Here is a 25989-nt window from a genome sequence, read left to right as displayed (position 1 = left end):
AAGCTAATACTCATTTGTTTTCCGTTTTATTACACATTTCACAACACTACCTTAGGGACTGTTGAGTTCTCACGCTAGCATTTACATGGTATGTGGACAGTTCTGTTTGGTTTGAAATTTTCTTTCAACTTCTGTCCCTCCGGAAGTTTCCTGTTCGTTCTTGCAGGTATAGCATATATCTGCAACTGTTTCTATCTGTCTGTATGTGTGGTCGAATGAATGTAAGTGAGCTTCTTTAGTAAATAGAAGTTGGCTGGCATGTTTTTTTTTTCTACTTCCTGTCCATTAAGCACTGCGCTTCCAGTCTGCTGTTGCTGCTGCTGTTATAGTTATGGCTTGTCTACTATTGGCTAAGTGAATTGGTGGTAGAGATTTGTTACATCATTGTTACACCTTGCAATTTAAGAGCCTGGAGTTTTGTAGCTTCATTATCGGTGCTACTTATTATTTCCACGTTTCTTCTCCCATAATCTGTTTCACAAAGCGCAACTTCTAAGTACTGTGTACTACTACCAACAATTTAACAACAATGTAAGATAATCAGTAAGGATATGGCTTTAAAAACTTAAAAAACAAAACATCCTAACTGAGAATTAAGTACGATCGAGCATCGTACAAGCGTGTTCGTGTAACAAATCAACAATGGTGACAGAATGGTGACGAATTATATGAAAGGGAAATAACGGAAACAAAACAAACAAATCATGTAGAAGAAAGTTAAAATTAAATAGTCACTTGCCGCCGCCTTCGCGCCATACTACACGGGATACTCGTTTTGTTTGTGGTTTTTTGTTTTCTTGTTTTTACAGCTATGCTTTGCACACATTCTAACACATTCATTCACATCTTTCGAAGCTTACTACGAAACTTAACGCTTTCATTTTTGTTTTCCGTTTTGCTTTGTTCGCGATTATGTTTCTATCATTCATACGTTCACTTTGTTTCTTTACTGTTGTTTTTTTGTTTTTTGCTTGTTTTTCCTGTTTTTCTTTAAGGTTCCTAGTCCTCCGTTTTTGCACTGCAAATTGTTTCATATCTCCGCCCAATGTGCTACACTATGCTTCCCTTTTCCTCACACGCGCCCACGTCACGATAAAAACTCGTTTGTTTTAATTAAAAATAACATAATCAAAACAAATTTCCTTCATTAGGTATAATTAGGTAAGCCTAACACTAGCTAGTTGAAACATTGGAGTTGGTAGCGGCCACTTGCTCACACACATGCACACTACCGCTCCTACCCTTCCTTCCCCCCACTTCCATCCTGCCGTTCATTCAAATTCTCGTTCAATCGCTACCATTATTCTATCATCCAGTTTGGGCGTAATTGGGATGAGAAGAAGATGAGGTTCTTCGGCAACGTTTAGATGAGCATCCTGTGGACGTTAGGTATAGGTGATACCATCCATACGATGTGTTGTTATTGTCACCGATATCCTATTTTGGTAGACTCGTTACCTCGATCCTCACCGATCAGGATGCTCGTTATACAACGGATTCCATCTGGCTCACTTCTTTGTCGGTGTCCTTCGTGCCACCGTTCGACTGCGGTTGCTTGCGGTCATCATTGTTGATGGTGGTAGTGGAGGTGATGTTCGAAGTCACCGGCTGTTCCGTGGACGGGCTGGGGGCAGTTTGAATGATCTTTGGTACCATCGTGATCGGTTGGTCGTCGTCCGCCAAATCCTCCGACGGTTCCTCGTCGATCGGAGTTAAAACCTCGACGTGTACCGGTGCTTCCGATTGTTTGCGGAATCTGGTAAAAATGAACAATTGCAATTGGTAACAGTGTATCCGTGTATTGGTTTTGTTGGTTTGCTTACCTTTTCATGGCTGGTGCGGCAAAGCTGGTAATGGCCGACAGGGCGAACAGTCCACCAGCCACGAAGAACGGTATGGAGTATGACTGTGTGGCATCGTACAGGGCTCCGGCCAGCGGTGAACCGACAATCGTAGCGGCACCGCGGAAAAGAATCAGCAGTCCGAACGCATTCGTGAGCTTATCCAGTCCCAGCAGATCGACCAGAATAATTGACGTCAGTGAAATGTAACCAGCTAAATGGGTAGGCGAACGTGATAAAAAGAGAAAACCGATCAGTGAATGAATTTACTCCCAAATGATAAAGCTGGCAGACGTACCGATGGCAATGCCGAATGCGATGGCCATTGCTACGTACGCCGCGTAACTGTGGCAGAAGGGCGTCAGTGCAACCGCTACGGTGGAGATGACTAGACAGATGTTGTTCAGAAACAGGGCGTCCACTTGCGGGAAGTCCGCCACGTAACCGCACACAATACGACCCACCGTGTTCGTAATACCAATGATCGAGATAAGGAATGAGGCAGAATTTTGTTCAATTCCCTGTTAAAAAAAAAAGAAAAACGGGATGAGCCGGGTCCGGGGTGGAGGCAATATTATATGGAACCAATATTACATCTAAAACAGCCGCATCAACCAGATACACGAACGGGACGTACAGACCAGCCATGCCAAAGATGTTCGAAACGCCAATCATCATAAAGACAGGATCGCGCAGCAAACTCACATCCATCATGGCACCGATCGCATTCTTGAAGGATTCCGGCAGCGCCAAGCAAGGGCAAAGGTCGTACTCTGCAACGAAGTTTGGTAAATTAGTATTTGCTCGGTATTTATCTCGCAGTTAGCTAAAACTCTTACGTTCTTCTCGGCCTTTCTCCACGTCGTCACGCACATCGTTACGATGCTCCTTCTCGAACTTGGTCAGGGACACGACGGAATTGCGATAGTTGGTAAGCGATTTTTGTGACTGGAACTCTTTGAGATTGGTAACGGAGCCGGAGTAGAAGATATCCTTACGGGACAGCGGACGGACCATAACCGGACGATCCGCCTTCAGTGAGGCTTTTGAGGTAAACATGCTGGCATCGTCCTGTGTGTGGGGGGGGATCATGAAGTGTCGATACGTTTTCACCCAGGAAAGCAAACGAGAAAGAGTATTAATAGAAGATCTAATGCGAAAAAAAACTGCAATGAAATGAAAATGTGTCAGTTTCGTTTGTGAAGTAAGGCTAAAAGCGCGATATGGGTGTGTCGCTATTAACAAAGCTATCAAGCATATCCTTCAACCACACTATTGGTTGTTGATACGGTAAATGCGCTAATTCAATTTTGAATGTTTATCTAATTACGATAATCAGCTATAACTGCAACATAATATGCTTCAAACCAAGAAACCAGCTAAATGTCTGCTATGGGAATTCGTGGCATTCGATAAGCAATGCATGATGAGGTGCACTGAATGCAATAGGGGAAATGAATGAGTAAAAAAACTCTACGCGTGGGCGAGGTAATGAGAGCTCTATAATAGCGCTGATTTGCATTCCTTCTTTTTTTCTTCCACACCGGTTACTTGTTACCAAGGTTCACAAACTGTCTAGGCATCTCAAGAAAGAACAGGAAGATAGAGAGCTTCACACACGTACGCGAGAATGCTTATACTGCTCGCTCCACGATGCACCTACTACCGTAGCGTCCTCGTGCAGTTCGTTTGGTTATCGTCCAAGAGTGAATCTAAATTTAACAACCATTCTCCATTCGCATGTGAAAGAGGTGTAAAAATTATAAACTTTTTTCCTCTTTTTCAATCCCACTGTTAATTTTAGGCAATTACTTCACACACATACGCCGCCAATTCGCACATACAATGTAAAAGAAGTTAGTAAGATCATTTCATCAAGAAGCTACTGGTTGTTGTTAGCCAGGTTAGTAACATTTCGCTAGCATTAGAACACTACTAGAAGATTCGAAGAACACTACTAAAATTCAATTAGAAACACTAAACTAAAATCATATCCACCAAGAACGTTGGTAAAAGGGTACAGAGTACAGGGTTAGATAATCTTCGAAAAAAAGGGTTTATATTAGTACTAGCATTGTAAAGGTAACGACTGAGCTTTGCAAAGACTGTTCTATTAATTGCCAAAACTTGACAAAACCCGATTACACTAAACACCCGAAACACCAATCGAACCAGTTCAATTTTGAGGGTCTGTTGTTACTTCGTGTGTTGTATAAAGAAAGGAAAAACAAAAGTTAAAAATTGGCTACTAACGAATTCCTCAGCGTTATTATTTTTGCTGCCATTGACTGAGCCGCGCGAGAGTCTGAGATGCATGGATTTACGTACGTCACCGTTGCTACCGACATCACCCCGCGAGCTAGCCTTGATGGCTGCCAGCGACGGTTTGAACCGCTCTCCAGTTGAGTGTTTGCGGACGCGATCGAACGTCGGTACGGAACCATTCTTCGGAATACCTAAAATTACACCACACAAACACATACGGTTAGTGATACACTGTGGCCGATGCCTAAACAAAGGAAGGACGCTTTACCCGACTGATGGCTGGTAAAGGCAGGCTGTGAGGCATTGCGGGGCAAATTGTCCCCACCGTAGTCGGTTGCATCCGACTCCGAGTTGGTGTTGCGCTTCTTGTTCAACGGTTTCTTCATCTCAATCTGGCTCGACTCGGACGATGAGCCGCTGCTACCGTTCTGTTCCTGCGTCTTAAACTCTGAAATTGTGGGCAGGGTAGCAACCGGATGCATTCCGCCCTGTTGGGCCGCCAGTTGGTCCAGCGCAAGGCTCGAGTGTACGCCCGGATCGGCGTTCAGTGGTGCTTTCAGTCTTTTTTCCATGGTGCCGTCAGGCAGCTGAACCATAAAGTACGAACCACCGATTGAGCCACGCTCCATCTGGAGCCGTTTCTCCTCGTACATACGCTGCATCAATGGTTTTACTTTGTCTTCTTTCGGATAACTAAGAGTATGTTTCGATGGCAACAAGAGAAACAATTAGAAAACGATCGCTCGCAGGGTGTGTGATGATCATGCTCTACACTTACGTAAGCGGCCGCATCATCGCTCCAAACACAGCACAGTTTAGGATCAAGCCTGCCAAAATCAGGTTCGCATTCTTCCAGTCAAAGTTTTCCAGCAGCATATTGGCGAGCGGGGCAAACGCAAACGTGCCAAACCCGGACCCACACACGGCAATACCGGTGGCCAACGAACGTTTCGTTTCGAAGTAGTAACCCACAGCAACGACCGCCGGCAGATAAATGAGACCGAACCCAATGCCACCCATCACACCGTACGTCAGCATCAGCATTGTCACCGAGGTACTGAGTGTACTAAGCGCGAATGCCGCACAGGAGATGATACTACCAGCAATACAGACTGCCCGGCAGCCGAACTTGTTCGCCAAGGCCGATACAACCGGTCCAGCACTTAAGTACATGCCGCTGAGCAAACTTCCTACCCAGGCTACTGTGCCTTTGCCTTCGCCGAAATATACCACAAACTCGTTCAGGAACACACCGAACGTGTAGGCGATACCGTCCACGATCATGTTGCACATAAACGACGCAAATACGATCACCCAGCCGTACCTTAAAGAAAGGAGAATGAAAACGTATCCTACGATTAGAGGGTATTCAAGAGTAAAGGAAAAAAATTACTAAAGCGCATACTAACCCACCGTCCGGTGGAGGTGGCATGTCATGGTACTCGCACCCTCCCTCATCATCGTCCGGCGAAGGATCTTCCTGCTGATCCGCTGTCAATCGTGCCGCTTCCTCGCACGCAATGTCACTGTCCGTCTGGAAGGAAAGCATTAGAATAAAAACAAATATTAGAATAAGCATTTAAAAAACAATTCGAATAGAGTAGAAATAATGCAAGTAACTATACGGACGCCATTATGGTAATGTGTTTTGCAATATGACATCCTTCCTTGATGGCGTGTGGTTGGTCAACTATTCAAAAAGATAATTCGCGACAAGGGAAGATTTTTAGGTAAAAACTCGGATATCAAATGACGGTTGTTTTTTAATCCATCCATCATCTGCCTTGACACATGGCACTGGAACGAGGGCGCCCAAAACAATGTCCCCCAAACAAGCCACTCTCCGCCCGTTGTTACTTGCTCAAATTACGGCAACGACTACCACCCAAGAAGTCATAACTGTGACATAAGAAGTCAAACAACGCGCTATCTAGTTTTACTTTGTCAACATCTCAACAACCACTACATTAAACGAATGCCTCTTTAATAAATGTCTGTGCGCCTGAGAGTGATATGAGGATCAACAGAAGCTATTGCTTCCAATTTGTTCTTAACCGTTATACTGCACTTCATCATCACAGCTTGAAATCGTTATTGCTTCAGGTTTCGTGGTCACAAATGAGAGAAATGGGGTACTATATTAACTTTTTTCCATGGGGGCCGCGGCAACAAGGCTCAGCGGTCAGAAACAGAAACAAACGTTCCCCATTCCAGATCAACGGAATGGAAGCCGTTGCGTAACGTTTATCGTGCGTCGTTAGCGTGTTAAATGATTTCGCCACCGCAGTTTAATTAAGGGAATTGTTAACGAACGCTGATGCATCAGGCTGCATGTGGGTTTAGTTTGCCAGACGAAGGAACTTCAATAAGAAACCAAAAGCATTCTAGATACGAAAGAAATATTACATTAATTGCTGTCATATCAATTTTTTTTTCATAACAAATGCGCAATTTTAACGGCATATGGTATATAAATAAGGACATGTTGAGAATCACTACTACGAACTTGCAATGACACTGTTGAATGCGGAAATCGATCAAATTGTTCAACTACATGACCACTTTCAAAGGGAATAGAAAATGACCCCTTTATCCTTTTTAAGCAGTTTCATTTTCCCACTCTCGGTATTATCCTGCCTTTGACCCAGATGACAATATGCACTGAAGCATAACGTCAATTTGTCTCTGGTCCCCCGCACTCATCACAGCAAATTGCCCGGGATTGGAAGATAAATCAAACCACCTCCCCCGAAAAGACATCGAAACCCCGTCGCAGCCACATTGTCTACCGTGTGCGACGGAAGTGAAGGCCATGTGCCAGACAGCAGGGAGAACGCTTCCGTTGTTCCCATTGACGTTTGCCGATTGTGGCACGCGACACTCGGTGACAGGTACCTGCGAGCAGCCGAGACTTTTTGCGATGGCACATCTTATTTTTAGACACAAAAACCCATCCGTAAAACCAGAAACACACCAACAACAACAATACACGTTCGAAGCGTTGGACGTCACATGAAGGGATATTGTGGGTGCTCTGCAGTGCTTTCCATTCGATTCTGTGGTTTCTTTTTGCATATACCTGCTTGGTCATACTCCGTCAACAGGTGGATTTTTAGGGTGGAACTAACTACCGAGATCTCAAGTGCATACACACAAACATCATCCGAAAATGGACGAGAAAGGTTGTCTACTTCACCGGCACACAAGGATGCGCACTAGACTGGCGGAACATATGTAATGATTATTGTGGTTGACGTTGCTGTGGCGTGTACGTTGTTTAGGTATCAAACTAACGAATAATCATTCCTTTCCCTCGTGAATGACGGCAATTCGTAAAGGGGTTACATTACAACTTTTAATCTGTACCACGATTAATTTATGCCTGTTTAATATCGTTTATTTTTTCATAAGCTACTGTTAAGAGTTATTTTAAAGAACCAGTTTTTTGAAGCTTAGGAAATATTTTGTAAAAATAGGAGATATTTCAGAAATCAATGAAAACAATATTAGTTCGAACGATAGCACGCTTTGCTACTGGCAGCATGTCAATGACCATTTGAACTGTTTCATTTACCCGTCAAACATCTCATCAGATGCGTTTCGAAATATGACGCGATTTATCGCATTTCAAGGGTCATGTCTCGATCGTCGCTTTGCTCGACTGAGTAGTAAACAAACGCACTTCCGCAACATCCATCGAAAAGCAATCCAAGTGAGAAAGAACCCGTTCATGGAAGCCTCCATCCGGTCGTGCATAGGTTTTACTGTGTGGTTTATTCTTTTGTGACGACAGTCCAGTAAAGACTGAAGGCAACTGTGAACGAACAAAAGCACATCGAACACTTTCGCGAAGAAGAATGCAGTTGCACAAATAACGACAGTGCAATGCCCTGGGCCATGTTATTCCGCCTTAGACGCGTTTTCTGTGCTGTGCATTTCCTTTATGAGCAGAAAAAGGGGTCGGCCGATAGAGTCCATGGTGAGTCACTGAGAGCTGTGAAGTCGTGGACTGTCGTTGAAGAAAAGCGAAACATCATTGTTCATAACACTGGTGCTGCGTGTGGTTCGTGGGGAAACAAGAAGACCAAACATTCAAACGCATGTGTCGTATGAAATGTTTAACGTTAGATCCATACATACAAAAAAAAACTGGTTAATTCAACATTGTTTCATGAAGCTACATTGTGGAACAGTATTCTCATACGCTAGCTGTTATTCCCCTTCGCGTCAAAGCGGTGTGTCGTTATGTCAATTTTCTATCGACCGTCCACTAGAATGCGCACGTCCGAAGGGATTTACCGTCAATCGGCTTCACACCCACAACTCGCTCACCCCGTACATCAACTACGAAATCAGCTGCAAAGGGATGGGCCTCTAGATGATCGTGATGAAAAATGGAACGTAATCAAACGTCAGATCATATCGAATGCTGTATTATTGTGCACCGGGGAGGAAGAGATTGAAAACTCAGCACTAAATAAATTGTCATTCAACTGCACACGCATGCTTATGACAGGTGTGGGTGATTGGGGAAGGGTATGGGAGGGGGGCATGGTGAAGTATCACGTGTACGCAATTATCGTCTCTTGGAAGGGCTATTCCACTATCAACCTTCGTTCTCGCTTCAGCACCACACCAGCGTACAATCATAAGGATGAGTAGGGTGAGCTTTGAAATAATAAAAGAAACAGCACTTAGCGAATGGAATTCCAGTGGTACTCAAAGAAATGCAACGCACCTTCCTGTCCCTGACAACTAGGCACCATACTTCCACCCCACTTCGCTGACCATAAGAAATTCCGATTTTCCTAACAGATTATCGTCCGAGTGGGCAATAGTAGTAAAGCAACGAAGAACACACTCCAGATAAGATATGCATGAGATGAATGGACGAATAATGTCCGATCCATTTTCCCATACTGTCAGGCATGGATACTGCAAGGCATTGGTAGCCCCCGCCAGCTCACCTATTATTGCTATTATCGGGTTTATCATTATCGTTAGCACATTCGAACAGCGTGGGGTGGGATCGCAACAACGATGGGATCTGAAGTACTCCTATTATTACGTATCTCTTGTCAAGCTGACGGTCATCCATCTAGCGAAGGGCAGACCACTCGAGACACGCGTTAGATTTATTGGACATTGAACGAATTCAATTGGACATATTTATGATACAGGTATTGTTGTCGCATTGGAACGAAATTAGCTCATGCTTTATGCTGATAGAACACCGCAAGTCATGAACGTTGAGCGCATACCCCACAAAAAATCTAAGTGATCGAAGAACTCTACTTAAGATATCGAGAAACACAATAGTAAAACCTCGACACCTTCATTTAAATGATCTTATATAACTTTCAAAATGCTCAACAATATACGATCACCACTTCAAGCCGAATACTCCTCTCTTTACCCCAACAGTATATAGAATTTGGTATGCATCCATCAAAACAGCTCAATTAATGCCAATTAAGTAACATCCACGATCCATGAACACTTTCGCTCGATTGGCTGCATGATTGACTGAGGATGCGAGAATTGTGGGAGAAAATAGCACTCTGGGGTATAAAATTCTAAAACGATCTGTTTCATCTTCAGCTCACCGTGGTTTTGTTCGCTTTGCTAGTCATGGTTCACAGAACGCTTTGGCACGCTGTTAGTTGAAGTAATACTGAAGCTGTAGCAGCAAGTAAGCTATCACCACTATCAAACGTCACTAGAACAGGCTTCACATAACTCAGCAAGCCCACTGATCTCGATCGTTCCTTAAACGCTTAAACGCACACACACGCACTATTCTTTAACCCCAAATGGGGATAACGTTGCCCCGGTGGCTCTCCCGCGTTTATGTTGCAGAGTTCAAGCAGAGTTCGACCGACCGCGTGTTGAAAGTATCGGCACGCACAGACACCGAGCGCGGAATGGTGCGATTTTCGTACTGAAAATTGTTTTAAAGCCAATTAAACGATGGTGCCCCGGTGGTGTTGTTGTTACTGCTGCTGCTGTTGCAGTGCCACTATCTCTGTAGGAGTGTAGATCGTGTGTCTCTATCCCTCTATCTCAATCGGCCGCGTCTCGTCGGTGTTTGTGGCCCACACCACAAATGGGCCGGGTGAGACGATACCACTAACACTTCAGGAGAAGATATGTGTACTTCAATGAGGACAACACACGACCACCATGGAGTGTGAACACTTTGGGGTTAGAGATATCGTCCAGAGGGACACAGTCCACAACCTCCCAAAGAGGGTTGGTTGGTTCTCTCCATCACATCCCATGCGCAGCCAGTACGTTGCGAAACTTCCCAACGACTTGACTCATCAGCCTATCATCATTAACTGCATGGATCGTCAAGGAGGAAACTATCTTCATGCAGCATCTATTCATCCCATAGCAACATAACAATCAATGTTTGGACAATGATATTGGAAACAGTGATGGACATAACACGGAAAAGCTATTGATAATCAAGTAGCATGAATGCGTTGAGAGTTGTCGGCAAAGAGAACCGCCTCTTATCTTCGTAAATTTCTACGTTTGGCGATATTTTAGCGATGTTTAACGATTTCGATTCTCCTCAATGAGGAAATTTCTTATAAACCTTCTTACCATGTATACGGATGCTCATTACTCATTTTAATGTACTTTGGAATATCATCCCGCCATCCTGTCATCCCTATTTGTCTACAACTATCCAGCATTTTCCGGACATCCGTGAACATGCATCCATGCTCCCATATATCATAGCTCATGTTTGTTTTCATTCCACCATCCCCGAACTGGCGCCATCGAAATGACCCTTAGGGTAGGATACTATCATTTTCCGTACCTTAGCGTCACTCCATACTAAACCATAAAAACTCCCCATCATAAACGAAACACATAAGAAATGTCTGCTCGTTCACACCATCCGCATTACAGAGCTGCGCTGTATGGGAAATGCCAACATCCCCGATATCGACGTCTCGACGTCAAGGTTGCAGAATGCACATGCATGCAACGGGCAGCGGATGCACGGGTAACCGTGCCGTGCCGGTTCGTCACCGTGGAGCGCGACATTGGCTCCAACGCATTTACCGCTCTTATGTACGGTGAAACGAAACAGTTGAAACAGTAAAACGGCACGAAATCCAGGTCAATGTTAGCAACGTTACGCTACGCACACCGGCATGCTCCAGACGTTTGGTGATTGTTGGTAGGATGAAGTCTGCAAAAGCTGCAGAACACAGACACCGACCCATTCGAGGACTCATGCTGTTTCGATACGAGCAAAGGAGACAGTAAGTGGGATCCATGAATCGGGCTTGAAAAACGACCTAGCAACATTGGTGTTATACGCCGACAGAAATTCAGTACCATCTGTCCCTTTTCGCAACCTTCTAATCATTCTTGACGATCATTATTCAGACGATATATATATGCAATAGTGCGTGCATACCAGCCGCAACAGCAGTGAGACAGAAGTGATGATGAGTGGAACCCTATCCGCGTGTTTGCAATCAATTAATGATACAACTTATGACAGGTCACATACGCGCAAAATTCAAATGCGGGGATAGAAAACAAAGCGGCAAACTGGCGACACCTACCCGTCGGGCCTTTTTACTGGCCATGATGTTACTGCACTGCACTGATAGTTTCGATGGCACGGGGAAAACTGGGGGCTCTGCTCACCACTCACAAGCAGCCCAACGGGTGAAATGTTCCACCCTCAACACGTGACGAAAGAACGTTTGCCTTTAATCTTCTCACTGCGCGTGTTGTATTGTACTGTATCTCCAATCATTCGACATTTGCTATTAACAGACTGAATACTGCACCGCCAACACAAGCACATAAACACTTTAATAACGCACTAATTGGTGATTCTTTACGTTCACTGTACCGTACAATACTTGCGCAACAATATTTTTCAATTTTCCTCCAGGGCACTTCCTTATAAATATTATGCCGCAAAATCTAACTATTTAAAACTCATCTCCAGTTACTGAAAAGTGAAAAAGCACCAGATTGAAGAAATCAACCGATTGAAGAAACCAACAAATTGAATCGATATCACATAATCGCCACCTTGACACTCTGCCGCGCAACTACAACTCTATAGTAGCTCATAGTCAGAAAATTCACCAAACTTTTGAAAGACCTTTCACTATAAACAGGGTATATTAGCAGTATTAGGTTCATCTGGATTTAAATGACAAAGAAAAAGTACATGATTTTAAGACCGGTTCTTCAAAATAATCTAAACCCTTCCATCAGCGAAAGATTAACCTATTCAAACTCGTTGTTGTTTCACGCGAAATTATTACATCACTACTGTCGTCATCGTCGTCATCGCTGTTGCTGTCGCTGTGCCCCTGGTTAAGGGGTCCAGCACGGGTTATTTTTGACAGCAGCTTACACCATTAATGGCACAATTATTCGCTCTATCTTATCATCCCCGACTGGCAATCCCCAAGCCGTAGTACCACAAACTGCACTGATAAACGCGGACGGCGGACCTAAGATGTTGCCCATTTTTCTTCCATGTTACCAATTGGGGACCTTACCGTACCACGAACCACTCGTGGCAAAAAATACGCACTAACTGTGACTTCGCATACCATCTTCCGAAGAGATTAATCTACGCTTCCACTCCATTCAACTGTCTCTGTTGAATGATGAGTCCGGCGGGGAGAATACACAACAAACCACTTCAAGGTGAAGGAAATTGGTAAATGGAATGTGTCCAGCTTTTAACCTAGCCTGCCGTTATCGTCAGGCGATCGAGGACATCTTGAATGCTACTATCGCAAAAACAAACATGTTTCATGTTTTTCAAGGCACTTCTGCATCCAAAGACCTTGAAAATTTCAGTTTGAAGGTTACACAACTGTTTTTGTTCGTTTTAAAAAGATCAAACCCTTCAAAATATGTGATGCACAACTGGCAGCAGCACTGCAGAACATTGATTTGCCGCTTAAGAAACACTAAGAGCCACAACGGCACAACCAACCGCACTCGATTGCCACGGAATACTGTTTACTACCGTTCGGACTGCGATCGTGAATAGCAGAGACGCGATCGTGTTGTTTGGTATTTTTGTTTTGTGTTTTGCGCTCAGAGCCCATTCATGAAAGCATGGACAAACATTGACTCCATGCCGCCCTTCCTTTCCTTTTCACGCTTTACATACATGGACACGCGCACACAAACACACACTGACTAATAAAGTGGGTTCCGAGGGTGCCAGGTGAGCCGCGTGGCCGCCATAACAACAGCCTTCCCTTCTCCGTTCCACGCATATTCATTAGTATTGACCGTGCGCGCGGAAAAAAATGGAGAACTAGTGTACGACCGGTTTTGGCGCCATAACCTTCAGCGGCACATTGTGATATCCCCGCCTGCTTATACCACCCTAACGGATAACTGCGATCGAGCGCATGCACGATCGTCGTTTATGTCACGTCATGATTGCTGAAGGTACGGGTGGAGTTCTTGAGATGCGGCTTGATCTTGCATCGGTTGGTGGGTGTGTTTGTGAGTGTATGTTAGTGTTTTAACATTGACAAGCTTGTCTTTATGAAGCAGACGCCCTCACCACTCAAGGACGACTTCAGCTGGAATTCGATTCCTTACATCGAAAGTGTATTTTGCCGTGCAATGATGCCTCGATGACCTACATTACTGTGTATGGAAATTAGATTTTCCATTTCACATAAAAAACAAGTTGAAAGGCTCCATAATAGAATAGATACCTAGCAGCATCACTATGCTAGGGCAAGAAAAAAAAATACACGGGGAACCCTCATTAATTCTCCAACAGTTGCAAGAGTTATATCGAACCGAACTTCATGCTCATTTGCGATCGGCCCAACACACATCCGACCCAACACGCTTATCCCGAGGTATATAATTTAGAAGTGTGTATAGAACCTGTTTACCTGGAATGATTTATGACTCAAGTAATAAACACCTATGGTCAGACGTTCCCCTTCAAGCTTGGTGTTTTTTTTTCAAAATCCCACAAAATTGACAAACAAGACTCGCTTAAGCCTTCTGTGCTTGTAGAATTCCAGCATCCAGTTGATTTTGTTTGTATATCGTGTAAAACGTTTGTTTCCGCCAAGCTAATGATTTTACAGAATAATGTGGTGTTTTGCTCAGGCGGTGCTGAGTACCAACTGTCTCCGTACTTTATCTGTCAGTTAGGGCAGAAGTAAATAAATGTAAGGGACCGTTAACAATCGCACACAAACAGCTCCTTATCACAGAACGTCACGCACGCATGTGTGAGCTATTGCTGGACATGGTTGGACACTGTGCGAAAGCAAACAGTCGTTGTCACACACAAAACCTACTGTTACAAAGGTAGATCGATTGGTATTATCTATTGCGGTGCCGATAGATCCAAAGGTTTAGACCGCTGAGTTTGAAAATTAGTTCATACCGAAAGTGAAAACAAGAAGTCAGATTGTACGTCCAATACGAAACATTGCAGCAGCAGCCACAGCAACACAAAGAACCCCGTCCACCCGCGGATGGCCGTCATACGCAAACGAAACGAGGCCAGTTAGCCGATGACTAAACATGACATGGTAAATGCATATATGCGCACAAGGTTAATACGGTTACGGTTAAATACACCGGACGGGGAACGCACATCGATAAATGCAGAGTGCACTTGAATTACCAAAAACAAAAGTTAATAAAATTTGGGTGTCACCCAAACAAAGACGACACAATTGCGCCAAAATAACGACCCACTATCAACAACGGCATGAGCATCGAATTCGAAAGACAAGTGATTGCGATAAAGACGCAAATTAGTAGCGAGCTGTATTGCGGCACACGGTTCTTGCTACTGGTTTGTGTCATGGACAGTTTGTAGTGGTAAAAGGTTGCTGCTTCCTTTTCTTTTTCTCACAACGCACTCACACACAGCTTAGTACAAGCGGAACTAAGTAATTAGGGTAACGCGTAACGAGGATGGGGAAGTCACGCTAACGCTTGTGGTACACACTTGCGTTATGTTTTGATGCCCCGCTTGCCGTTAGTGGTGTGTACTAACACAACCGGCATGCACCTACACTAAGCAATCTCAGAAACAGCTGTTTTCTTTGATGGTGTGTTCACCAATAGTCAAACACAACCACAAACCAAAATTAACTGTGAGTGGGATTTTTTGTCGCCCAAACTGCTCGAGAGTTTGTTTGGCGTGATTCTGTTTGTTTGAAGATCTTCTCATTCTCTTGCGCGAGCGCCAAAGTATGGTGCTTACTATTTTTTTTTTTGAGTACTTTCGCATGTAACGTCAAAGAAAAGAAACGATTTTTCAATCGTTCTTTCGTTTTGTTCATTCGACAATCGAACAGCTCACACATAAGGGTTGCCTTTCATTACAACCCCCATCGGGTCCAAGTCGTGAGAGATCCTCAACTTCATCTCACATTGCCCGGCTGTATGTGACCGGCGCAATGATCAGTATTGCGCTGTCGATTGGGGTTGGCTCACTACCACTAAACTACGCTTTTCTTGTCAATCGGCGCACACCAAGCTAGCAAGGGCAGCAGCATGCACGGTGGTCGCTTTACCATCACCCACCTTTGCTTCCTGAGCTCTATAGGACATCCCAGAGCTTAGCTTCCCGATCCCGATGTGATACACGGTATCCCGCATAGAAGATCTTTTTTTATCCGCTTTTTTTATAAACGCACGTCCTCGCTACCCCGAACGGCCCCACGATGACAGGTACCGGGTACCGATAAAACATCCGACGTCCCCATTGGGTTCTCACCCAGCATCAACTCTCAAATATTGGTTTGCCAGATTGTTTTGCCTAAACCGTGAATCACAGTACTCTCGCGAGGGAACTCACTGCAAAAATGTTGATTGCACACGGACGGGGCGGCGGTCAAACACTAACAGACTTAAAGGGAATTACTGAAAATGGACCACCAACGGGGGTGGATGCTATCGCTGTGTGAGAGTTTGGTTGAGCATCTTGTATGAAGAAACCCAGACCCAGACGCGTTTAGTGTGCATGTATTTGCGAGCAGAAGAAGTTGGTTTTGTCTTCAGGTCGCATGATGATATCGGTACGCATTGGAGCAGTTTTGATCAGGTCTTAGCTGATTCAGACAAAAGAAACACCAATTAGTCATATTCTTTGGATTGATTACGAAATAATATATTAACACACAGAAGCGGTGTCGCCGCGGACTACGGTACACATTAGCCGAACGAATTCAAACTACACCGTGTTTCGCCCTTACAGACGGTCCCAAAAAAAAATATCGATGGCGCAAAAGCAACGAACGACGACGAGAACAACAGTAGCGAGACAACCTGGAGTAATGCGATCGATTTGTTCTAAGCCCTTACGCTGATGGGTGTCTGTTACTACTGCCTCTGCGCAGCAACAACACCTTCCGGATGTAAATACGCAGGCAGAAAAGAAATTCTGCCTAAAACTGCTGCACGTTCATTCGCACTTAAGGAACACGGTAGGTATCTCAGTATGGATCACTAGTAAACAGCATATGCACAAGCTTCAAGTCACCTCGCAACACTACAAACGATTAAAATCTTCACTTTTGCTCGGAAACTGTAACAACTGTTTTTCCTACCCGTGAAAACCGGGAATAGCTCAACACACGACGATCGGTGCGGACGGTGGACGAAAAACTGATTTAGCGGAAAATTCACCATCAGCTCGTACGGTCGCAGAATCGCGATCGGGTTGACGGTCCGTTGGACTGACCCAGCCGACGGAGGTTAGAGGGTGCCCTACCCGGTGTGCATGTGTACGTGTGCAGAGTAGCTCCACTGTATGGGGCCTCGACAGACAAGCTACTACTACCGTTCCACTGCACGCGTACTCTCAGAACGCGCTGAACAACAGTAGAAGAGTGGCGTAGTGTTCGAGTGTACATCCCCCACAACCCACAACACGAATATGGTCTACATTTTCTTGCTCTGTCTTTTTCACACTTGCTCAACCCGGCTCGGCTTAGTGCGGCTTGGTTGACTGTAGTCTTTGGTATAAATAACAACACATCACACCCGCACACAACGGCGCGCACCCACACTCACAGACGCATTTCAACCCCCCACCCTCTCGGTAAGGGAAGGTGATAATGTGAACGCATTCGTATCGCGGGGTTTTGAGTGGTCACAACGGATTGCAACAGTGCGTATTTCTTGTTCTCTCTCTCTCTCTCTCTCTCTCTCTCTCGACCCTCTCTCGGTGGGTGGTGTGAGAATGTTCCACATATGATGTGTTTGGCGCCCCTGTAACAAACTTGCAGTGGGTCCCCCCCCCGCGCGAAGAAGTGATCATGACGTCGTCAATTCGGACGTGTGCATAACTGTGACATGCTTTCGTATTAGGTGGATTGAACAGTGCATGGAATGAAACAGTTGGAGATAATTGAAAATAGGAATAACGTGGACTTCAGTGTCCGTTAACAAAATATAAAGTACATTAGCTTAATCGACATCAATTAATTTACTACGAGTGTAAACTAATATCCGGTACGGACATCATTAATTGCAGGCCCAGGCGCATGTCATTGATCCATGAAGGATAAAAAATAGCAAAAAATCTAATAGGAAAAAACATCTAATTTCACCAAATCCGTTTCAAAGTTTACCATAAGAATAAGGCTGTGTACAATGCACATAAACTTGTGCATTTTCGATTCGTACGTTTTTCAGTAAATGAGGCTGGGGCATAAGTGTTTCACGTCTTTACACATTTGTCAATTCATATAATTTTAACTCTGTAAGAGAGCTTATCAATCGGCGCCTCAAACCATTTGTTACGCTTCAAGATGACGTCGTACATGGCGAGTTTGATTTTGTATCACATACAGCACAGGCAAGCAACACTCACTAAAGGTATGTGCACTTTTTCGAACCACTCACAACCGCAAAAGCGTCACGCCAAATGATCGTAATGCCTATAGTAACGCATCCGTAACGTAGAAATACAAAAGAAAAGTAACGTACATCTTGCCAAACATACTAGCACGATTGGAACAACGATGTGTGAGGTTTGGATAAACAAAAGCGATTTGATTATCTGGATGATAGCTTTCTAAAAATAATCACAATGAATTTAAATTAATTTCGTTACATCGGAGTATAAGAACATCTCATATGATGTTTTTTCTGACAGATTTACTTTGTGTTTGGAGCTTTTTGTTAGTGTTGAAAAATCAACACTCGCTAGTATGAGCTGGTGATGGTTGCTTACCATTAGAACTTGACAACAAACAATCGCGTACAGTTGGCTAATTAACGATTCCGCATTTAAGAGGCACGTGCTTATTGCATGAAATAAATAATCGATATTTAGCGATACTTAACAAAGTTTTAGGAGACAATTTACCGTTTAACTTCAAGGCACGGCTTAGCAATAGAGAAGCGTTACCTTAAAATAAAGAGCACATAAGATCGGGCTATTAACACACTACATCTATATACATCCAAAAGCATCTGCAACAAGAAGACACCCTGGACGATACTGTAAATGTGTCCTAGGAACTACGTATTATTGGTCTGATGATAAAACTCGTCACTGAAAGCTAACGATGGCGGTCAACATGACTAGTGAATCAGAAAAATGTAAGCAGATTAACAAATTTGCACATCTTTTAAAGGCAAATGCGGCCAGCAACACAGATTGTCAATTGAACGAAAACGTCACAGCAAAATGCTAACTGTTAGCAAGGCTATTGGAGAAACGGATGTGGACGTTGAAAGTAAACAGGGCTCTGCTGGGTTATTGAGATAGAAAAATAAACGATCGCGAAGAATGATTGCATAATTTCACCTGTTCATTTCATTTATATTAATTTGAAATAAATTTTGATAGAAATTATTCTCCCAGGGCTAAGGGACATTCCATAATGTCGGTTATTGCAACAATTATTCTTTGCCTTTTCCCAACTGTCCCATCACTTTCGTCTAGCCACGCAACTGAAAGTCGTGGCAACACGAAACGAGTTGATGCAACCATTTAACACACTAAATGGATTTCGCTTCCTTTTCTTCCCAGCCAACATGTGGCCTCAGCAATAAACGGTTCCCTGTAGGCTATTAATTTGCACGCTAAACAGCCACACGCTTGGCGATTTCGGTGATCGCACCGGAGGGGAAAAGGATCGAAATGTTCACAGTGATATCGTGTATGGTTCTGCTTCATCCCTCGAGTAATAATCTCTGTCGCGTATAAGCGAAACTAGTGTCATCGTTCACGGTGACCGTTCCAGTGTCCGGTGCGTACGGTTCAGGAGAGGAAGGTACGTGCTAAACGCGTATAACCCGTACATCAAGCAACACTTGATTTATGTGTCCCAATGTTCACCTGATCGGGTGAGTCTATAAAAGTAGGTTCAAAGTGCAAATATACATTCAATTGGTTAGCTTCTGCCGGTTTTGAGGCAAAAACGTCAGCAGTGAACGAGCAAACTTTGATACGTCCCCAACAAGTGGAACAACCCAACATAAACTGCTGGTGCCCAACGCACTGGAGGTAAAGCCTGTTGATGCAAAATAATAGGAAGATACCGTCACTTGAACAAACGTATCAAGCGGATAATTAGTTGTGAAAATATAAACTTATCACATCGATCGCAACATGACAACGTTATGTCCGCTTTGGCATCTCTCCTATCTTCTACCGCAAACACATTGGTCCCCAATTGCAACTCGGTCACTTGTTGATTGGACTTAAGCTTTAGCGCCGAGATTGCTTTTCTTACCCGCATCCAAATCGTTGTTGCGTTTTGGTGGTGGCGATCGTTGGACAGATCGGGGGAAATTGGGGGCGTGTGTAAGTGTGTAATTTAACATGAGCTTTTGATAAAAATATTTGTATTTCGCATTCTAGCATCGAACAAAGCATTGAGCACACACAAATGCCGCAAACGTCATTGGCAACCATTTAGGGATTTGCTTACGGGAAGATCTGGGCGATTATGTGAGCAGGTTTTCTTTTTGGTTTCAAGTTTCTAGAAAAGCATATAACGAAAGTTTGTGTAATGGAAAATGTAAAATATTTTTATTACGATGTGGATATTTAATGAAATTTTCCTTTCGGTGTACCCAAAAAATAAATTGTTATTACAATGATAAAATGTTTATAACATGCCATGCCAAGATCATGAAAAGTATAAGTAAAATGATAGTGTGTATTGTCATTTAGGAAGTACAGGAATTCGTTACGAGAATTTCAATTTCAACTCAAGCTCTATCGACACAAAATAGCCATAAACTTCCTCACACACAGGGAAAGACCTCTGTACTCACATATAATGACTTGCTAATTTGCTATATGCATTGTTCCTAACACGATCCTCTCCCTAATAAGCTATCCAAATTGCGACAAACGTAAGGATCGTATCGGCAACGAGTTGTCGCTCGGTGAAAAGTATTTATTTAATAATTCAACCCCCATCGTAAAATGTTATTATGATGATGAAGGCAAACGTCAGCCACCCGATGCCACACGTTTCTAGCAGTAAACCGAGTGGCTTGTGCCCCGTGTCCAGCTCACGTCGATGACGATGCGTTCGCATAGGAGGCTATTAAATTTCCGTCCCATGCCAAAGTTCCGACCAGTCGTCAGTTAGTTTCCTGACAAAGACGAAGGATGTATGACGGTGAATTTTTGTTTGCAACTATACGGTGCTGTCACTGTCTGGTGCCAGAACATCGTGTACACTTGGAACATGGCATCAAGTGAATTGGAGATTTTTTTTGCGTACTTTCCGGTAAAATGTGATACATGGGTAGAAATTTCGGAAAACTTTTACCTTTTTTGTGTTTGTGAAAAAATCGATTTTTTATATGCAAAAAAAAGAAAGGTACATCTTACAGTACTCATAACGTCACTTGAAAGGTAGAATATTAAGTGGAATCAGACAATTACTGGAAAACACTTGAAATTAATTTGTGACAAGGCTTTATATAGATATATTAAACATCATAGAACTATTTTTTCACCCTAGCTACAGTACTATAAATAATACAACCAGGAAGGCAGAGTTAAACCAAAAACTCTTGCAGGAAGGCAAAGCTAAAAAAAAATATTAGGCTATGAAGAACATCACCATTTCACTCAAAACTAAGCCAGTTGATATCTGGACGCTTTAATACCAGTATGCAAAGCATGTTTTGCGAACGTTTAAACCCTCGTATAAAAGTCGTAACAGCGAAGGGCTACAAGGATCAAAATATTGAATTCCCGTACTATTTAACAAAACGAGAACTCATTAGGTAACCAAAATATACAACTCTTGATTTCGTAACCATATTCTGGACCAAAAAGTAATTAGATAACAATTATCTAATAACAGACAAAATTTAATATAACAAAACTCTGTTGGGCCCGCCTTCCAAGCGATTATAATGACTGACTTTACACAGCATGTCACATAACAGGTCTTGAAATCAAAAAGAAAGAGTTTAAAATTATTTTCAAACATCGAGTTTTTCGCGTAAAAAATGAAACAGATAAACCTAGTTCAACTTATCACAGTAAAAAAGTGATAAAATATGTGGTTTATGGATTAAAAAAAATAAAGTGATTAGGTGGGATTGTTTTGACTGAAACCACGCTGAATAAACTATGCAGTAAGTATGTATAAAGCCCAGTTGCAGATCCGGTGGAGCTGCATTTATCCTAAACCAACGCGCCCGTGAACACCATTTTCGGTAAAATAAAACCTCTCAGTTACGCTGCACAGAAGAGCTATCTGTATGCAGAACAGTGAACGAAAAACAAAAAAAAAAAAAACAAAATCGCCCATAAACCAAGCAACAGTATAATATCATCATCATCAGTTCCATTTAATATGTCTCACTCCTATCATGGCGGCACACTGTTGCACGTGCAGCCAGCGAACCGATTACTGTTGCGTTGTTGTGATGGCGCATAGTTGTAGACCGTGGGGAACAGCAAGGAAGGAAAGCGAGAAAAAACAAGAAAAATAAAACTACGCGTGATAGCAGACTACTACAAGTGGATTTCCGAGAAAGACGCAAATGTGTTTTTTGTTGTTGTTTTGATTCGCTTATTATTATGAGACAATCGTACACAGAGGCGACTGTGTGAAAGCATGGAAACGAAAAACACACAGTTCATCCATTTGCATTCCCATCGTCCACGCGTCGGATAACATATACCCGTCCCGGTTCGTGAAACTGATATGTTGAGTAAGCCCTATCCGTCTCCTCCCTGCCCTCCCCCACTTCCAACCTCACCCCTTCCTAAAGCCTTCCTCTCAGTCTGCTAGGCGGCGAACACTTGTTCAACTATTCCGCTGCACAGGACATTTGTTTCGTCGCACATTCTTTCTTTCTACGCGCTATACGCGATCGTCTTCGAGTGCAGATGACGTATGCGCAAAATAAAAACGCAAATAACAACAAATCCAATAGTGGGGTGGCCCAAACATAGAATAGCGAGGCACAGAAGGAAACGTAAAAAGAAGAAAACAAAAAAAAACCGGGCGACGCAACAGAGAGAAGAAAACCAACACCAGCCAAACGTCTTAACTTATGAATGAATGACGGAGGCAAGAACCGCCACAACTCGGCAGGCATACTCACCACCAGGAAGCGGTCCGACCGCATCGGGATGATGCCTCCATCGTCGTCCTCCTCTTCACCACCGGCTTGACCGCCCTGTTCCGCGTCCTCCTGGCTTGCTGCTTGACCCATTTTTCTTTCCGCTCACACCACAACGCACCACAAAGAATTCCCTTTACGATTGGAGCAGGGAAACGAAACGGGGAGGGGGGAGTGGTATATGGATCCTGAAATCGCACAGTTTCCTTCGAGCTGCTGCTTTCTTCGCTCCTGCTCACCACTGCTGCCCGAAAACACCACCGAAGGACATGGCTCCGCAGCTATTAGCAGTATTTGAACTTGGGCACAAACACGAACACAAACACACTCCTCCAGCAAGGATGCACTATGATTCCAGCACGGTAAAAATTGTTGCGTAAATTACCTCGAAGAGGGAAAAACAAAACAATCGAAGGAACAGCTAATTTCAATCACTTTTATTTCGGTCACTAAACGATAGCACAATGCTTCGGGACGCTGCAATATGCGCCACGTTTCGTCGTGATGCACTTGCTATTGCTGCTACTGCAAAGCACGCAGCAATGGAACGGAAATGATGAACGAACGAACAAAACTTCACCGGGTGATGGAACAAAAGATGGACACAGGGCGAAACATAATTACATCCCGTCACGGATCTCCACGATTTAGTGGCGGCAGTTTGGTTGTGCCTGCTTGGGGTGTGTGTTTGCCAGCCAGGGAAAATTCGATTTTCCACGACAAGATGCACACGCAGCCCCAGCAGCTACACACTAAACTGTGCTACCTACACTACTCACTCACTGAACCTTCGACAAGGATAACAACACGCTCATTATCGTACAGAAAGGAACGGTGGGCGGTATATCCTTCAATTTTTGACACACACACACACACAAACCAGGATACAATCACACACACACTTACCTAATATTAACAGCACCTTTTGCGAAAAGGAAATGTGGCGCGCACACAGGCACACACGCACACACCAATGCAGTGAGGATATCCCTTTCACATGCACTAACCTAACCTCTCTTTCACGCTTGCCAAGGGTGCGCTGGTGGGGTATGTCGGTATGGGTCGAAGAGGGGAGGTGTGATAGCTCGTATGAATCCTGTTTACCACGGCCAGCTATGATTCGAGACGATTTGCATTCACGATGCACGCCGTACACACTTGCGAACCGCAACTGTCTCGAAGGGAAAACCCTCACGAACGTTCCAACCAATCGATTATCCTTCACAATTATTTATTTCAACCTGTGTGTACTCCACTCGCCGTGATTTCCTTGATGCTCTTTCCCGCTGCCGTTTTGCGAAACGATAAAACACACACTTTGTGCCCCAACGCAACTACAATCGGTTCGCTGTCTATGCAGCTACTGCTGCATACCGCATGGGCACACCGCAGGGGCAATAAAACAAACAATTCCGGATGGAGCAGCCCTGCAAGCAACCCCGTAACTCGACACTTGCTACAGTAAAACTTGTACTGTTTAGTCGATTCTATGCTTTCGACCCCTTGCTATTGGACCAACGTTTTTGTGTTTTTCGACTCTCTTTTCTTGTTCCAAGACCTTTTTTCTGCTTCGATTGACTCTCCTGCCTTATCACCTGGTTTTGGCAACCGATATTTTACCTTTCCCTTCAGTTTCGGTCGGTACCGCTTAATTGCCGCCTGCCGATAGCTTTGATAACGGCCCGGTCGGTCGGTTGGTCGGGCGCCGGGGATGCTAGAGGGCACACTAGCTCAGCGACAACGAAATTTATGAGTGGTACCCGCTGATTAAAAGGATTAAGACGACGGAAACGCGAACACGACCGCTGGAAAACGTTGCGCCACTCGCGTCATTTTTGCCCAAATTGTAGGCTCCGCTCTACAAAACATAAACAAGAGAGCTGGAAGCGGACAGAGAGAAATGGAGTAACTTTTGTTCCGTTCTTTTTTGTTCGGTCTCGTGTATTATAGCACCCTGTGCGTGTGCTGTGCGCACCTTGAGAATGGAACTAAAGTCTACCTCGTATATGGAAACCTTGGTCGCTGCGGATGTCAAATATGCTCGAATGGGTCGAGCAGATTTTATTGTTCCATGTTTTCGAGCCTTATTTTGATAACCGTTAATTTATTTGTATTCGATATCGGTCTTAATTTATAAACCATACAAATGGATTCATCACTCGCAGGTCAGCAAAATACTTGCCTGAATAGTGGCCTTACGGGTTGCACAACTTTCAGCAGAGGCTTTGAAGAAATGAAACGATTGTTAGGACTGATGATCTGGGTGAGGTTGGTGAAATATCCGCCCAAGGGGTTGTACTGGTCAACCGATCTGTTATTTAAACATCCATTTCCGGCCATGGTTATAAGTAGAAACAGGTTCCAAATTCTTCTGCGAATGAAACGTTACGCTAATCATGAACCGGAAGATACAGTCAACCAGACATTTTAATGCCATTAGTGGAATAATTGAACCAGAAATTTAAAATGTATAATCGGGCATCGGAAGTCATTTCCATCGATACGTTCCGCGACAGTGTACCCAGCGCGAAACAGGAAGTCGGGGACAACAATTAAAAAATAAATGCAAGGATATTCCAAAAGCAGTAGAAAACAAACCGCTGAAACATGGCGTATAGAGGGCATGGACATGCTGGTGCTCTAGTAAAATTGGAGTAAATTCCTACTGCCGGTACCAAGAAACAACTGGCAAGAAAATATCCATCACAGCATATCGCAAACAATTGGTGAAGGCACTATCGCAGAGGATTAGTGGATCTAATGCTGCTATCACTACTGCTATTACTACTACTACTACTACTACTACTACTACTACTACTATACGCAAATTTAAAACAAAACACTTGCTGCAACTAAATGAAGGCCCTGCACATAAAACAAGGTAATATTGTATCGGGTGTTATAAATTGCACGTGGAACCGATAGGACATATTGCCGCGCGTAAGTCCAAGAAAAGAGTGTCAACAAATTGCGCAATGTCCAAATAATCCCCATCAATGTTTGCCATGCTTGGAGCTTGGTAAGCTTAGAGGATGAAAATTATTCAAAATTCTTGGCAATAAACCGTTTATTTTATTTCATTTGCCGTTTTGTCATAATTATCAGTACAACTTTTTAATATCAAGTGCAAATGAAAATTTGTTTAGCTAAAATAATTGCATTGCTGCTATATAATCTCATTTGAAAAGTCATACTTTAACAGCATAGTTGAACAAAGTTTCCTTTTATTGCAAGTCATCATGAATTGATTACGTTCACCACA

The 25989-nt window shown here is 43.6% G+C and overlaps 1 protein-coding gene across 11 annotated transcripts; it reads right to left on the bottom strand.

Moving 5' to 3' along the window:
- LOC118504316 (monocarboxylate transporter 14) lies at window positions 1-24580 on the bottom strand. Of its 11 annotated transcripts, none has more exons than XM_036038626.1 (11): window positions 23634-24580; window positions 22710-23112; window positions 5516-5640; window positions 4885-5430; window positions 4375-4799; window positions 4095-4297; window positions 2681-2912; window positions 2436-2614; window positions 2140-2362; window positions 1824-2055; window positions 1-1756 (listed from the first exon to the last, which is right to left on the bottom strand). In XM_036038626.1, exons 2-11 carry the CDS (start codon window positions 22818-22820, stop codon window positions 1486-1488), a joined length of 2547 nt encoding a protein of 848 aa, XP_035894519.1. In that variant the 5' UTR covers window positions 22821-23112; window positions 23634-24580; the 3' UTR covers window positions 1-1485. The 11 variants fall into 11 exon arrangements, with proteins under 11 accessions (XP_035894519.1, XP_035894520.1, XP_035894517.1 ...); XM_036038627.1 differs by having other exon boundaries at window positions 5-1756; window positions 4170-4297; XM_036038624.1 differs by having other exon boundaries at window positions 5-1756; window positions 24348-24580.
- Window positions 24581-25989: the final 1409 nt, after the last annotated feature.

This window comes from Anopheles stephensi, chromosome 2, assembly GCF_013141755.1.
Source record: "Anopheles stephensi strain Indian chromosome 2, UCI_ANSTEP_V1.0, whole genome shotgun sequence".
Classification (NCBI taxonomy): Eukaryota; Metazoa; Arthropoda; class Insecta; order Diptera; family Culicidae; genus Anopheles; species Anopheles stephensi.
This window is presented reverse-complemented; position numbering and strand designations above follow the sequence as displayed.

Excerpts from the sequence above, each read along its gene's own strand:
- LOC118504316 (XM_036038626.1), bottom strand. The coding sequence starts at position 22,820 with ATGGGTCAAGCAGCAAGCCAGGAGGACGCGGAACAGGGCGGTCAAGCC. Across the intron at positions 4,800-4,884 it reads GCGATGATGCGGCCGCTTAC|TTATCCGAAAGAAGACAAAG; the intron begins GTAAGTGTAGAG and ends ACATACTCTTAG. Across the intron at positions 1,757-1,823 it reads GCCGCACCAGCCATGAAAAG|ATTCCGCAAACAATCGGAAG; the intron begins GTAAGCAAACCA and ends CATTTTTACCAG.